General features: G+C 38.5%; 1 protein-coding gene across 1 annotated transcript in view; it reads right to left on the reverse strand.

Annotated features, from left to right (window-relative positions):
- Positions 1 to 15259, reverse strand: part of ERP44 (endoplasmic reticulum protein 44) — a 91970-nt gene that overhangs the window by 47849 nt on the left and 28862 nt on the right. Inside the window, exons 2-3 of the mRNA XM_005683921.3 lie at positions 5334 to 5406; positions 2867 to 2906 (exon numbers count right to left, since the gene is read on the reverse strand). Of these exons, the coding sequence (XP_005683978.1) occupies positions 2867 to 2906; positions 5334 to 5406 (113 nt within the window). The remainder of the gene's footprint in view (positions 1 to 2866; positions 2907 to 5333; positions 5407 to 15259) is intronic.

The following is a 15259-nucleotide window of genomic DNA, read 5'->3' on the forward strand; positions in this document are numbered from 1 at the left end:
AGGCCTGGCTTGCTGCAGTTCATGGGGTCGCAGAGTCGGACACGACTGAGCGACTGAACTGAACCGAAGAGTCATCTGAATCCAATCTCCATATCTAGCACTTGAAATCAACCCTTTACAAATCAACCAAATGAGGCAAAAGTCTTTGAGGGGACAATTTAAGGACACTTACTAGTATAACCTAGTGGGAAAAAAATAAGCTTCAGAGTCAGACATACTTGAGGTTAAATCTTAGTTCCACCACTTACTAGCCAAACGACCTCTCTGAGCCTCAATTTCCTCAATCTAAAATGGAAATTATAATACCTACCTGGAGAGTAGTTCTGAGCATTAAAAACAATATATGTAAGGAACCTAGCACATAACAGCATTATTAAGTTCTACTGTGGTTTACTGTCCTTTCAGGTATATTTTTAGGCAACTCTGTTAGAGAATTCTTCCTTAAGCTGTGCCAGATCCACAACTCCCAGAGGGAACTCAGAATCCTGACTTTGAGGCCACACAGTGTAAGTCTAAGTCCTATGTCAAGTTATCTACGTTTTTTTCCATTAAAATGCTGAATAAAACAGCATTAACTTATGTGCAACTCCAAGTATTCTTTGGTAATAGGCTTCTCAAATAACTGTAGTTAGTCCACATTTCCAATCTGCTTTTTCACAACAAGGTTGGTGGCATGTTCTATTTCTCTTTCTTACAACACACAAAACCCCTCCATCAAGGTAACTGCATTCTACTGGGTTGGCCAAAAAGTTCATTTGGGTTTTCTGCAACATCTTATGGAAAAACCCAAATGAACTTTTTGGCCAACCCAACAGTTTCAACTTTGCCACAATCTAGTCAGGTAAGTATGGGAAAATATTCCTCTGAATCTGTTTACTTTTAAAGTGGACTGAATTCAATAATTTTCTACCACATTCTGTGGTTAATGTTACATATGCTGCTGCTGCTGCTGCTAAGTCGCTTCAGTTGTGTTCGACTCTGTGCAACCCCATAGACAACAGCCCACCAGGCTCCACCATCCCTGGTATTCTCCAGGCAAGAACACTGGAGTGGGTTGCCATTTCCTTCTCCAATGCATGAAAGTGAAAAGTGAAAGTGAAGTCATTCAGTCATGTCTGACTCTTAGCAACCCCATGGACTGTAGCCTACCAGGCTCCTCCGCCCATGGGATTTTCCAGGCAAGAGTACTGGAGTGGGGTGCCATCGCCTTCTCCGAATGTTACATCTGGGCAATCCTAATTTACTTCGGAAACTATCTTCTGTTGTACATTTTATAAATGGTATTTTCTCTGTATATGTTCAATATTCTACTGAAGTTCTTTAAATACAGATACTATACATTGTTGATCCAGTAAATATTTACTATGCACTTATCTGCCAACTGTCATGCAAAGTGCTTGGTGATTCATGTTGAAAAAAAGATAGATATGGTAACTTTTCACAAAGTTAATGATATAGGAGGGAGGCACCAACTAAACCGTGGCATACAAGTGTTATGACTGGCTAAGTATGCAGGGTTATGAGCAGATACAGAAAGGGTTCCTAACTGTACTTGAGAGTAGGGGTAGGGGCATGATATAGGAAGGTGGCCTGGAGAAAGTGGCGTCTAATCTAAGACTTGAAGGATGGTTCAGACTTAATGAAGTAAACAAGTGGGTGAGAGGAGAGAGATTCATTCAGACAGAGAAATACCATGACTAAAGGTCAGTGATGAAAGGATACAGAGTATTACAGAAACGTAACAGAACAGAATGTGGGAATGGAGAGAGGCAAGAGATACAGTAGCAGAGGTAGGAAGGAACAGGGCCACCAGGGGCCTTCCAGGCCAGGGTAAGGGACTCACCTAAAAGTAATGGAAAACATTTAAGGTTTTTAAGATGAGGTGTAAACTAATCTAATTTGCACTTTAGGAAAGACTACTCTGGCTTACTTTGTAGCAAAAAGAATGGAGACATATAAGACCAGAAGCAGAGGAAATAAGCTAAGACTGTTAATAGATATCTAGGTAAACTGCAGGACTATGTGTGGCCTGATGTAGGGGTAGAGGCACCTGCTAGGTGGTAAGCCTAAAAGGGTCATATAAGATATAGACTGTCTAGGAGTAAGGATGATGTGAGTTGTTTCAAACTTCTCTCCAGCTGAAGTACCCCTCTTCCTATCCCCATGCCACATTCTTTAACATCTACAATATACTGTGCCCTTGTCTCAATGCTGGGAACACTAAGAAAAACTTTATCTCTGCCCTCAAAATTGATTTGCTGGAACACAGAGATTGAAGACAAAACAATGTAGTAAGAAAAGAATGTGGGACATGGGAACTATATGAACAAGACAGAATCCGATTCAGACAGGGAAAGGAGTAAAGGCTTCCTAGAAGTAGTAGTAGATGGTATGCATTACAAAATATCAACATTATTTTCCCTTCTAAATCTGCCATACCCACATCCTCACCTCCAAACACTGCCCTACTTCCTCAGTAAGGAAAAACAGACAACTGCAGTATGTACACGTGTGTATGCATGTGTGAGTGCAAGATGGAGAGACAAAGAGAGACCGACAGACTGAGTAAGACAGAAATCTGAGCTATTCTGTAACCTGCTTTTATTTTAAAATGTGGGATGATGGAATCAGTATATTGTCTGTCTTAAAACAAATGCTCACTAAATTAAGTTGCTTCATCTATGAATGAATGAACCTGAATTATTAATTTTGTTTATGGAATATTGTCTTACAGAAGAAAGAGGCTTCCCTACTTACTCCTTTCTAGCAAAGAAAAATCACCTCTAGAAAGTTAAAAGCAAAAAACAAAATAACCCCAAAACCCTTAATGATGTACCCCTCCCCGCCAAAACAAGGTATTACTTACCAATCAGCATAAAAATTTACTAAAGCAACATCAGCATTGTCTGAAATTGAAAAACAAAACCAAACAACCTAAGTTACTGTGTCTACATAATTATGACATAATTCAAGATAATGGTTTTCATCATAGCCTTTTCTATTTTAAAGGCTCACTAAAAATACACAGTAACTATTAAGTTATCTCTCACTCAGAAACCTGTACATAGCATCAAAAATGGCTTACATAATTTGTGGGAGCCCCTATTCCTTTTCTCTACATCCACCATCTTAATACCTCCACTGAATGAATATAAAATAGAGAATCAAGCTCAGATCACACAAGTAAGCTACTAAATAGCCTACTCTCATAAAAAGTGAAGTGGAGTGATCTGGATTTTATTAATCCACTTTTTGACCTTCCATATTCATGAATAACTGAGAATTAGCTCTGCAAATATTGCACTGGCCAAAAAGTTCATTTGGTTTTTCCTTAAGATGTCACTGAAATGGAGAAGGAAATGGCAACCCACTCCAGTAATCTTGCCTGGGAAATCCTATGGACAGAGGAGCCTGGCAGGCAGAGTCAGACACGACCGAGGGAGGGGCAGGCGCTCTCTAGAGGCCCCAGAGCTTTTCACCCCTGGTCTGGGAAGACCGCACGTGGCAGAGCAGCTGAGCCCATGCATCACAGCCACTGGGCCGGGGCTCTCGAGCCTGGGAGCCGCAGTACTGAGGTCTCTGGGCACCAGAGCCTGTGCTCCCCGAGAGGAGCCACCGCGGTGAGAAGCCCACACCCCCCTAAAGAGCAGCCCCTGCTCGCCACAGCTAGAGAAAAGCCCCCGCCACATGAAGACCCTGCATAACCATAAATAAAATCATTTAAAAAACATAAAAAAAAAAAAAAAGATGTCACTGAAAAACCCAAACAAACTTTTTGGCCAACCAATAAAATCCTATTTCAGAGAGCAGACTTGTATAACTAAGCTATTTCTAAAACTCAGATGCCACCTAGTAGCAACAAGTAATCTACAAATAACAGTGTCGCATAAGATATACCTTTTCTGGTTCCTACCCCTTTAACATTTATTCTCTGTTGCAAAATATAACAGCATTATTTGCATATCCAGATGTGAAGACAGGAGAAAGATATCTGTTCCTTTTGCCTAAATCTAACAAAAACTCAATACTCAGTAAATTGCATGCACGCACACACGCGCGTATACACACACACACACGCAAATCATACCCACAAAGATATTCTAGAATGTGCAAGATGAAAGGAGTGAAGATGATTTGTGAGTTTCAATTCTCTTTTTCCTTTTTTATTTAATATCTTTAAAGCACTTTTTATCCACGTACTATTCACTAATGCAGAGTGGTTCTCAAACTGTGATTCCTGGGACCAGAAGCACCAGCATCACACTGGAACTTGTAGAAATGCAAATTCCTAGGTTGGGTCTAGTGATTTCTATCAGAAACTGGGGGCAGGCCTATCAATACTGGTATTATAGGTCCTCTATGTGACACTGATACAGGCTAAAGTTTCTCTCAAGATGTTAGGAGGAGGGAGGTGGGAGGGGGGTTCATGTTTGGGAACGCATGTGCACCCGTGATGGATTCATGTCAATGTATGGCAAAACCAATACAGTATTGTAAAGTAAAATAAAGTAAAAATAAAAATTAAAAAATAAAATAAAATAAAGTTTCTCTCAAGAAATCCCACAATGTGGGAATAGACTTTCTAGCATTTAAAACTAGTTCCAAGGAAACAAGACAACATATGATGGTCAATGAATAATGCTTTTATCTTTCATTATTTTTAGTTTTGCTCAAACCAGTGGGTGAAATGAAATGTTTTTTTAAAAAAAGACATCATTTATCCACAGTACATTTTCTTAAATTTCCTAAGTTGTGATTTTCCTATTAACCACATCTTTACCTTCCCTCTACTTCTTCTAAAAACAAGAAGAAATGTCTTCCCCCAAATTAACTGAATCTACAATCACACTGTCAACAAACAAGCAAAAAGACTTACTAAACTTAATTGGATCAATGACAAAAAAAGAAATCAGAGTACGTGATATAGTTAAAAGCTAAAAAAGACACACATACAAAAAAATTGTAGACTGTGTCCTAAGGTCATTAACATAATACTGCACAGTGGAAACTGCTGGTCTTTAAGCAACAAAATACTCTTAAGAGTGGTACTTATGACAAGGCAAAGAAACAAAACAAGACTAAAAGTTTACCTGTAAGACAGGAAAGCAGACTTACACATTTTAAGAAATTTTACCAAAAACTAAAATGAAAAGTGCTTAAATACATATGCACACACACACAACACACAACACACACACACACACACACCATGGAATTAATCAGAATGCTGGCTCTTCAACTGTTTTAGGTAACTGAGATTTCATTTTGTTTTTGTATATAAACTAATTCTTAATAGAAAAGAAAGTATACTTTAAAAATATGAAGGTACTTACTTAAAATGTCATCTATATTCTCTGTATCAAGACTTATTATTTCAGCTGTTACAGGAGTAAAAACCCAAGTTACCTGGAAATTTAAAAAACGTGAAATTAATAAATGTTTCTACAAAAGGCAAATGATGCTGAAAGTCTAAAAAGAAAATTTACAAACTAAGTTGGTTCCACTAGTTAAAAAATTACCAAGTTGTTTTAATCTTTATTATCTACTCTAACTCTTCATGGGATCACTGAAATAGGAGCAGTAAAACTTCTCAAGCCTGGAAACGGGGTTCAACAGATTTCCTATACTTCTTTCTAAATACGTAAAAGAAACTGTTTCTAAACAATTTTCAAAATGAAAAATGTACTCACTCTTTTAAATTAATATTCTCAACAACTTTATCTCTGCTGCCACTAGAAAAAAAATTGCCAGATTATTAACAGTCTTGAAAGAATATAAAACCAAGGCTAAGTTTGCTGATTCTAACCCACCATGCTTCTAAGACAGAACAAAATACTGAAAAGAATTCAAGAAAGACTTTTCAAATTGTTAACCAAAAGCCCTTCTTGCCTGGTCTTCACATGCAGGTGGTAACAATGTGAAGGTGAGAGGCTATAAAGAAGAGAGTAAGAGTAGGTAAAATGAGTGTGTCCACTTTAACATGTCTAAGACACTAAATTCAAAGAAAATTTCAGATTGCCATTTACGAAACAAAGAAAAGGCATGATTTTAAACTAAACAAACAACTGCTTACTTATTTTAAAAAGTTGTATTATTTAAAAAGTAATGTTATCTCACACACTAGTAAAGTAATGCTCAAAATTCTCCAAGGCAGGCTTCAGCAATACGTGAACTGTGAAATTCCAGATGTTCAAGCTGGTTTTAGAAAAGGCAGAGGAACCAGAGATCAAATTGCCAACATCCACTGGATCATCGAAAAAGCAAGAGAGTTCCAGAAAAACATCTATATCTGCTTTACTGACTATGCCAAAGCCTTTGACTGTGTGGTTCACAATAAACTGTGGAAAATTCTGAAAGAGATGGGAAGACCTGATCTGTCTCCTGAGAAATCTGTATGCAAGTCAGGAAGCAATAGTTACAACTGGACATGGAACAACAGACTGGTTCCAAATAGGACAAGGAGTACATTAAGGCTGTATATTGTCACCCTGCTTATTTAACTTATATGCAGAGTGCATCATGAGAAACGCTGGACTGGAGGAAGCACAAGCTGGCATCAAGACTGCCACGAGAAATATCAATAATCTCAGATACACAGATGACACCACCATTATGGCAGAAAGCAAAGAAGAACTAAAGAGCCTTTTGATGAAAGTGAAAGAGGAGAGTGAAAAAGTTGGCTTAAAGCTCAACATTCAGAAAATGAAGATCATGGCATCTGGTCTCATCACTTCATGGCAAATAGATGGGGAAACAGTGGAAACAGTGGCAGACTTTATGTTTCTGGGCTCCAAAATCACTGCAGATGGTGACTGCAGCCATGAAATTAAATATGCTTCCTCCTTGGAAGGAAAGTTATGACCAACCTAGATAGCATATTCAAACGCAGAGACATTACTTTGCCAATAAAGGTCCATCTAGTGAAGACTATGGTTTTTCCAGTGGTCATATATGGATGTGAGAGTTGGACTGTGAAAAAAGCTGAGCACCGAAGAATCGATGCTTTTGAACTGTGGTGTTGGAGAAGACTCTTGAGAGTCCCTTGGACTGCAAGGAGATCCGATCAGTCCATTCTAAAGGAGATCAGTCCTGGGTGTTCTTTGGAAGGAATGATGCTAAAGCTGAAACTCCAATACTTTGGCCACCTCATGCGAAGAGTTGACTCATTGGAAAAGACTCTGATGCTGGGAGGGATTGGGGGCAGGAGCAGAAGGGGACAACAGAGGATGAAATGGCTGGATGGCATCACCAATTCAATGGAGATGAGTGTGAGGGAGGCCTGGCTTGCTGCAATTCATGGGGTCGCAAAGAGTCAGACATGACTGAGTGACGGAATTGAACTGAATGTTTAGTGTATTTTATTTTTAGGTTCCATCTTTAATACAGTATGTGTTTTTATCTTTGTTTCTGCACTCAGAAAGTTTACTTCTAATGGAGAAACAAGCATTAAGTAACAAAGACAAAATCAAATAAATCATGTATGGCATCCAATGCAATAAGTAATTTGATAAATACAATGAGTGAAAGAGAGATGTTTCAACATCATACTTGGTGGGATTGGTGAACAATTCCATAAAAAATAACTCAACCAAGGAATGAATACATACAAAAACCAGCAAAGAGGATAAAGGGAGAAACTGAGTATTTAATTTCCAAAAGAGACCCACACCTGCTTTGGCAGCAAGCTGTAAGGAAAAGTCTGAAACATTGCATATGGCCCAAAAGTACAGACAGGACTGTGCATGCTGATGTGCATCAGTCCTTCCAATGAACATTCAGGACTGATTTCCTTTAGGACTGACTAGTTGATCTCCTTGCAGTTCGAGGGACTCTCAGGAGTCTTCTCCAGCACCACAATTTGAAAGCATCAATTCTTCGGCACTCTGCCTTTTTTATGGTCCAACTCTCACAACCATACATAACTACTGGAAAAACCCTAGTTTTGACTACAGGGAACTTTGTTGGCAAAGTGATGTCTCTGTTTTTTAATATACTGTCTAGGTTTGTCATAGTCTTCTTTCCAAGGAGGAAGTGTCTTAATTTCATGGCTGTAGTCACCATCGGCAATGATTTTGGAGCCCCCCAAAATAAAATCTGTCACTGCTTTCATTTTCCCCCCATCTATTTGCCATGAAGTGATGGGACCAGATGCAACACTCTTAGTTTTCTGAATGGTGAGCTTTAAGGCAGCTTTTGCACTCTCTTCTTTCACTCTCATCAAGGGGCCCTTTATTCCCCTTCACTTTTTGCCTTTAGAGTGGTATCATCTGTGTATCTGAGATTGTTGATATTCCTCCCATCAGTCTTAAATCCAGCTTAAGCTTCATCCAGCCTAGCATTTTGCATGATGTACTCTGCATGTAAGTTAAATAAGCAGGGTTGACAATATATACCCTTGACATACTCCCTTCCCAATTTTGAACCAGTCTGTTGTCCCATGTCTGGTTCTAACTGTTGCTTCTTGACCTGCATACTGGTTTTTCAGGAGGCAGGGAAGGTAGTCTGGTATGTCCATCTCTTTCAGAATTTTTCAGTTTGTTGTGATCCACACAAAGACTTTAGTATAGTCAATGAAGCATACGTAGATGTTTTCTGGAACTTCCTTGCTTTCTCCATGATCCAACAGATTGTTTGATTTCTGGTTCCTCTGCCTCCTTGAAATCTGCTTGTACATCTGGAAGTTCTTGGTTCACGTACTGCTGAGAGCTAGCTTGAAGGATACTGAGCATAACCTTGCTAGCATGTGAAATGAGCGCACTTGTGTGGTAGTCTGAACATTCTTCTGCTATGGAATATAAACTGACCACTTCCAGTCCTGTGGCCACTGCTGAGTTTTCCAAATTTGCTGACATACTGAGGGTAACACTTTAACAGTATCATCTTTTAGGATTTGAAATAGCTCAGCTGGAATTCCATCACCTCCACTAACTTTGTTCATAGTAATGCTTCCTAAGGCCCACTTGACTTCATACTCCAGGATGTCTGGCTCGAGGTGAGTGACCACACCATCATGGTTATTTGGTTATCATTAAGACCTTTTTTGCATAGTTCTTCTGTGTATTCTTATCACTTTTTCTTAATCTCTTGTGCTTCTGTTAGGTCCTTAACATTTCTCTTCTTTACCATGCCCATCCTTGCATGAACTTTTACCTTGATATCTCCAAGCTTCTTGAAGAGATCTCTAGTTTTCCCCTATTTTAGATTCTTTTCCCATATAAGCCATTCCAGAGTATTGAGTGGAGTTCCCTGTGCTATGCATTAGGTACTTATTTGTTATCTTTTCTTTTCCCAATTATTTTTTGTTTTTCTGGCCGTGCAGTGTGGCATGTGGGATTCTGAGTTTCCTGATTAGGGATCAAACCCATGTCCCCTGCAGTGGAAGTGGAGCATCCTGGCCACTGTCCCACCAGGAAATTCCCTTACTTATCTATTTTACATATAGTAGTATGTATATGTCAACCCCAATCTCCCAATTATCTTCCCCTGCTCTCCTGGGAACCATAAGTTTGTTTTCTACATCTGTGACTCTATTTCTGTTTTGTAAATAAGTTCCACTTGTACCATTTTAGGTTTCACATTAAGCGATATCATATGATCTTCATCTTTCTCAGTCTGACTTATTTTACATAGTGTGACAATGTCTAGGTCCATCCACGTTGCTGCAATTGGCACTGCTTTATTCTTTTTCATGGATGAGTAGTATTCCATTGTATACATGTACCACATCTTCATCCATTCCTCTGTCAATGGATATTTAAATTGCTTCCATTTGCTATCTGGACAGTTTTTGGTTCAATCCTGTTTATGTGTGGAAATCCATTCACTGAACCACTGCTCTTTATCAAATGACAACTAACATTAGACCCTGATCAAGGTACCAAAGACATTCTTCTGCCCACTCATTTCACGGATGCCTTTGGTACTCACAACAGTTACGATTTAAAATTTTATAATTCACCAACAGTCAGTTTCTAAGTAATATAAAGACACATATTGATGTAGCTAAATAAGCCTGTAATTTCTGAAATATTTCTATAAATTCATTCTTTTCTTAGAAAAAGCCTGAGAATAATACTAGTCTTATTTTCAAGTTACCATCAGTTCAGTTCAGTTGCTCAGTCGTGTCCGACTCTTTGCAACTCCATGAATTGCAGCACACCAGGCCTCCCTGTCCATCACCAACTCCCGGAGTTCACTCAGACTCACGTCCATCGAGTCAGTGATGCCATACCAGTAGTCAATCACTGACATTATTTCTGTTAGCTACCAATAAATTATACTCTCCTGAAAGCAGGCCAGATAATTTAAAATCCCCTAATATTTTACTTATATACTAATCTCACTATTTTCAATACCTTGAAAATCCACTGGAAAGCTCAGATTTCCCTCACTAGTCATTACTTACTACCCATACCACAATTAACAAATCTTTTCCCACATCAGTGTATGACTAGCTCTAGACAACTATATAAACTTTTTGAAGATAAACTGAGGCACATTAAAATGTTTCAGGGTGTATGAGCAGAAATAAATCTGAATCACACAGCATCCAATCTAGCAGAGAGAAAAGAGCTTCAAGGAGCCATACAAAATGAAAGACTTTTTAGGCAGAGGGGAGAAGGAACAAGGACATTATACTAGGCAAAGGAAAAAAAGTTGGTTGGTTATTGCAAATTTACTTTCCTTTGGAGGATGGTAGTGGGTCTATCTGGCAGATCACCTAACAACTGATAATCAGGTGACTCCTGATTGACTGGTTTAGAGTTCATTTCTGGAAGAACCTCAACTGTAATTAAGTGAAGCCATGGTTTGGTGATGTGGAGCTTAGCATAAATAACTCTACTTGGGGTCTGTTGTCTTGTTTCTTGGGGTATTGATACCCCAAGATTTTAGAATGGATTGTATGTTGAAAAAAATTCAAGAAGATCACATAAAAATATCATAGAGCAACAAAGCTGGTCATTAGCAAAGTCAAGTCATTAAATAACTCAACAGTCATTGACAGTGTCTGCTAGGTGCTGAGGGCACAAAAGCATAAGGCATAATATGCATGCTCTATCTCAAGAGCTCTCAAACTAGTGGTGGCAATAAGAACTGGAGAAAAAAGTGAGTCACACAGATATGATCATAATCTTCAGCTGTATAAGCCAAGGAAGCCCAGTTTTGAAGTTAGTCACCGCCTATCAAAACACGTTTACAGAGAAGCATATTCTAAACTTAATTGCTTTTTACAAGCTAGACAGTGACAAAAATTAGGCACATCAATTTGGCTGTATTAAACAGATAACTATTACAAAAGAAGCATAGCGCCAATGAGCATGCAACTGCTAAGACAGGTTCCGCTTAACAGCTGTGTTTAAGGGGACCCAAAGCAAGCACACACTCTCTGACCCAGTAATCTCTCCTCACTGTAGGGTGTAAAGGAGGCAATTTATCATTAACATTTCTATTAATACACAATATGAAGGGAAAGACAGGTTGTTTATTTGAATTGTTAGCAAGCCCCACTAGTCTGACAAATTGTTTCTTTTCATGTCAGCCATAGGCAGAAACAAGATTCTCCTGGGGAAACATCTTTATGTGTCAAATGCTACAGTGCTTAAGTAAAATACAGACAAGTAGCTCTAAACCAGGAAGGAAGGACGAAAATCATTTTTTAAAATTTATACTTGAAGGTAACTTTTAATTTTTTCTTAAAGAAACAACAAAAGCCTACATAGAAATCTTCAACAGCACTTAACAGTCCTGGAGAATTTTGCCTCTAATGATGAAATATTACAACATACATAAATATACAGACACAAATTTCTGAAATATTTTACAAACTGGTCATTCTTTCCAGTTCATTAGCTCATTTTCTTGCCAAGAAAATTAAGAAGCATTGCCAATCATCTTATATCGGTTGTAAGCTCAAGCTTAAGCAAGTTCAAGGATATATTGTACAACACAGGAAATACAGCCAGTATTTTGCAGTAACTATAAATGGAAAGTAACCTCCAACAGGATCTTCTTTAGAAGTACAACTAACATCAATAATAACATGCGTTGGAAGTGAATCATTAAAATTTTCAGCATAATTTTTAAAATAAATAAATACATTTTCCTAATACATTAAAACCATTTGAGTGGTTACCATTTGAAAAGAGCCTTAAATGACACTCCCTGAATCAGTATCTCCCTTCAATCCAACCTACCCACAGAGTCCAGACTAATCTTTTTGAATTCTGCTTTGCATATATCGATTCCTCTGCCCCTAAAAAAAAAAAAAAATCTCCAATGGTTTTTCACTGTCTACAGCATAAAAGCCTAACTCCTTAGCTTGCATTTAGGACCATTCACAAAGCACCCACACTAGCATTCCTAAATCACATCATACTGCTTCCCATTCATCTTCTGTACTCCAAGTAACATAAAGTATAGTTAACAGTGACCATACATTCTAGTTGGTCATATACTCTAGGTTGCTTGAGACAAATCCAGTATATGCTTTTTGCCCTGGAATATTATTAATAGCACCACTCTCTTTCAGAAGGGTCCCAGTTTGGACAATAAATTATATATTATATATGGTCAGCCTATTTGTAGTAGACTCTTGGTAACTGAGAGCAACTGTAACTATCTCTTCACAAATCCTAAATTATTAATAAGCATTAATAATGTCCTCCCATATAACATGCGGTAAAATGAGAGTGGAATGAGAGATGAATAGGGAAAAATAAAGATGGACCAAGATATGAATGCTAAGCTAAACCAATCACTAGCCTTAGGCATTGATTTGAAACACTGGGCTCTTAGGAAGGGGATAAAATTAGTAAAATCAGTAACTTAGAAAAATTATTATATGACTGCTCAAGGATCATTCACAAATGGTCCAAATCCTCTAAGCTACAAATCTAAGAATGCAAGGGGTCTTCAGTATTTGCAGTTCCTAAAATGTGACATCTTAGTCTCTTGCTTCCATACTTTGCCCATGTAGTTTCCTCTGCTTGAAACAGCTAGGAAAGCATTTAGTTTTCAAGACCCAGTTCATATGCTGTCTTTTCTATGAAGGCTTTCCTGATGATCCCAGACAAGAGTAATTAATTTTGCTCTCCTCTGAAGCTCCAGAGCACTTTCTTAGGTTGTTAACATATTAATTTTTCACACAGATTATTTGTCCTACCTTACCTCCTGTAGGAGATGTTCAGTACCTTGAAAGTAGAGATTGTACCTTATTCCACTTTGTACCCCACACATCACCTACTACAGTACCTACCAGTACATAACGATTACTCGTATATGTACTAAGTGAATGAATGGGCAGATTGTGGTAATAAACTGAGAATTTAGAGGTAGGGTGTTAGAAGTGAGAACCAAGGAAAAGGGGTTCACAAATGGGAATAGTCAATAAATATTTTTAACATGTTGGAGAAAAAGAAGGTAATCAATTAAGTCTATTTGAAAATTTATTTTTAATAATGTAATGATGAAAAGCACAACACTAGTGATGATACACACACTGAGATTTAGAAGGATACTCAGAAGTGATCTTTCTATTCACTACAGAAACTCCTTGGTATTGCTGTCTTTGAGCTGTCACAAAACCCTAGTAATACCTTCTTCCAGTTCCCTCAGCTATTCCCTGGCATGACTTCCAGACACTTTAGCACAGAGAATGCTCACACTTACAAATAGCTATGCTACAATAGTGGATAAAAATCCAATATGTCTTATATTGTTCCATTTTAAGGCTGTTAATTCAGTCATGAAAATAAATGATTTGGGACTTTCAGGACCAGAAGTTAATACAGTTTAATACCAGGCAGAAGAGGTTATTAAATATTTCTTTTGGCAAGATTTATAGTAACAAAAGCATTTCCTCAGCCTTACTATGTTTTATTAGAATATTTAGTAAATGAGTTTAGAAAACAGAAAGTATTTCCAGTGAGTGAGTTTGTATTATAGCCCAATGACTTCAAACTTTGCATTCAAACAATGGTCCCTGAACCAGCAGCAGTGGCATCATGGAAGAGCTGGGGAGAAATGCAGGCCCCATGCCACCTACTGAAGCATAATCTCCACTTTTATAAGCTCTCCCAGTGACTCCTGTTCGTACTAAAGTTGAAGTACCATGGCCTTAGAGAACAAAAGTTTTGACTCTGCAAACAAGCACATAAATTCATTTTAAATCATGTACAAGGTTTTTTGGCCCTCAAATATGAATACAGTAAGCTCATTCAGGAGAATTTTGTATTGACATGCAAATTACCAATTTTAGAGAAATGGGGAACTAAAATCTCAATAGAAATCTACATTGATGTTAATTTTTAAAAGCATGTCCTGCTTGAATAGATATTTCTACACAAACATTAGAAGCTTCAGTAGAGGATGTATCTTCTCTATGGCATTACTGTTCTCAGCTGCCATAACATGTGCGAGGAATTCTGCATAACAGCTTACTGTATTTTTGCTGAATCTTTCATTTACCCACCTTTCTACTGGGAGATTCTCAAAGCCCTTCACAAGCTATGTGTCTCCTACGCGTGCTAAGTCGCTTCAGTCGTATCCAACTCTGTGTGACCCCATGGACTGTAGCCTGCCAGGTTCCTCTGTCCATGGGATTCTCAAGGCAAGAATACTGGAATGGGTTGCCGTTTCCTCCTCCAGGGGATCTTCCCGAACCAGGGATCAAACCCGTGTCTCTTAAGTCTCCTGCCTTGGCAGGCAGGTTCTTTACTACTGGCACCACCTAGGACACCTGTGTGTCTCCTATAGCAAGAAACGAGTAATGTACCAGGCACAAGGTTCCTTGCATTTATGATCCAGACTGACAAAGCAGCCTCCCACCTGCAGTCCCAATGCCGTGGGGTCAGAGTGCTTCTCCTCCCTGGGGCGGTGTGCTCACTCTCAGTTTCACATTAAGCTGGCAGGCAGCAGAAACACAGAGGGCTGCAGTTAGCCGCCAGGAGCTAAGAGATATGAACGGTCCCCAGAGAAAATAAGCTGAGGCTGATAGGCACTGTAAGAGCCGTGAAGCTGAGTATCAATCCAGGCACATCTCACTGTTAGTATTCCCAGAAGCATTATAATGAACCACAAGTTCAAAGAGAGGGGAAAAACAGGACTAAGTATAGAATAGCACTGGGAAGCTACTATAACCCTTAACTCGCTCAGATACAACTTTCCTATAACATCAGTGCAACCCATTTTGGACAAATTAGAACCAATTTGCTTTTATAAAGAAACATTAAAACAGTCACAACTTTCTTCATTAAATAAC

The sequence above is a fragment of the Capra hircus genome, chromosome 8 (assembly GCF_001704415.2).
Source record: "Capra hircus breed San Clemente chromosome 8, ASM170441v1, whole genome shotgun sequence".
Lineage (NCBI taxonomy): Eukaryota > Metazoa > Chordata > Mammalia > Artiodactyla > Bovidae > Capra > Capra hircus.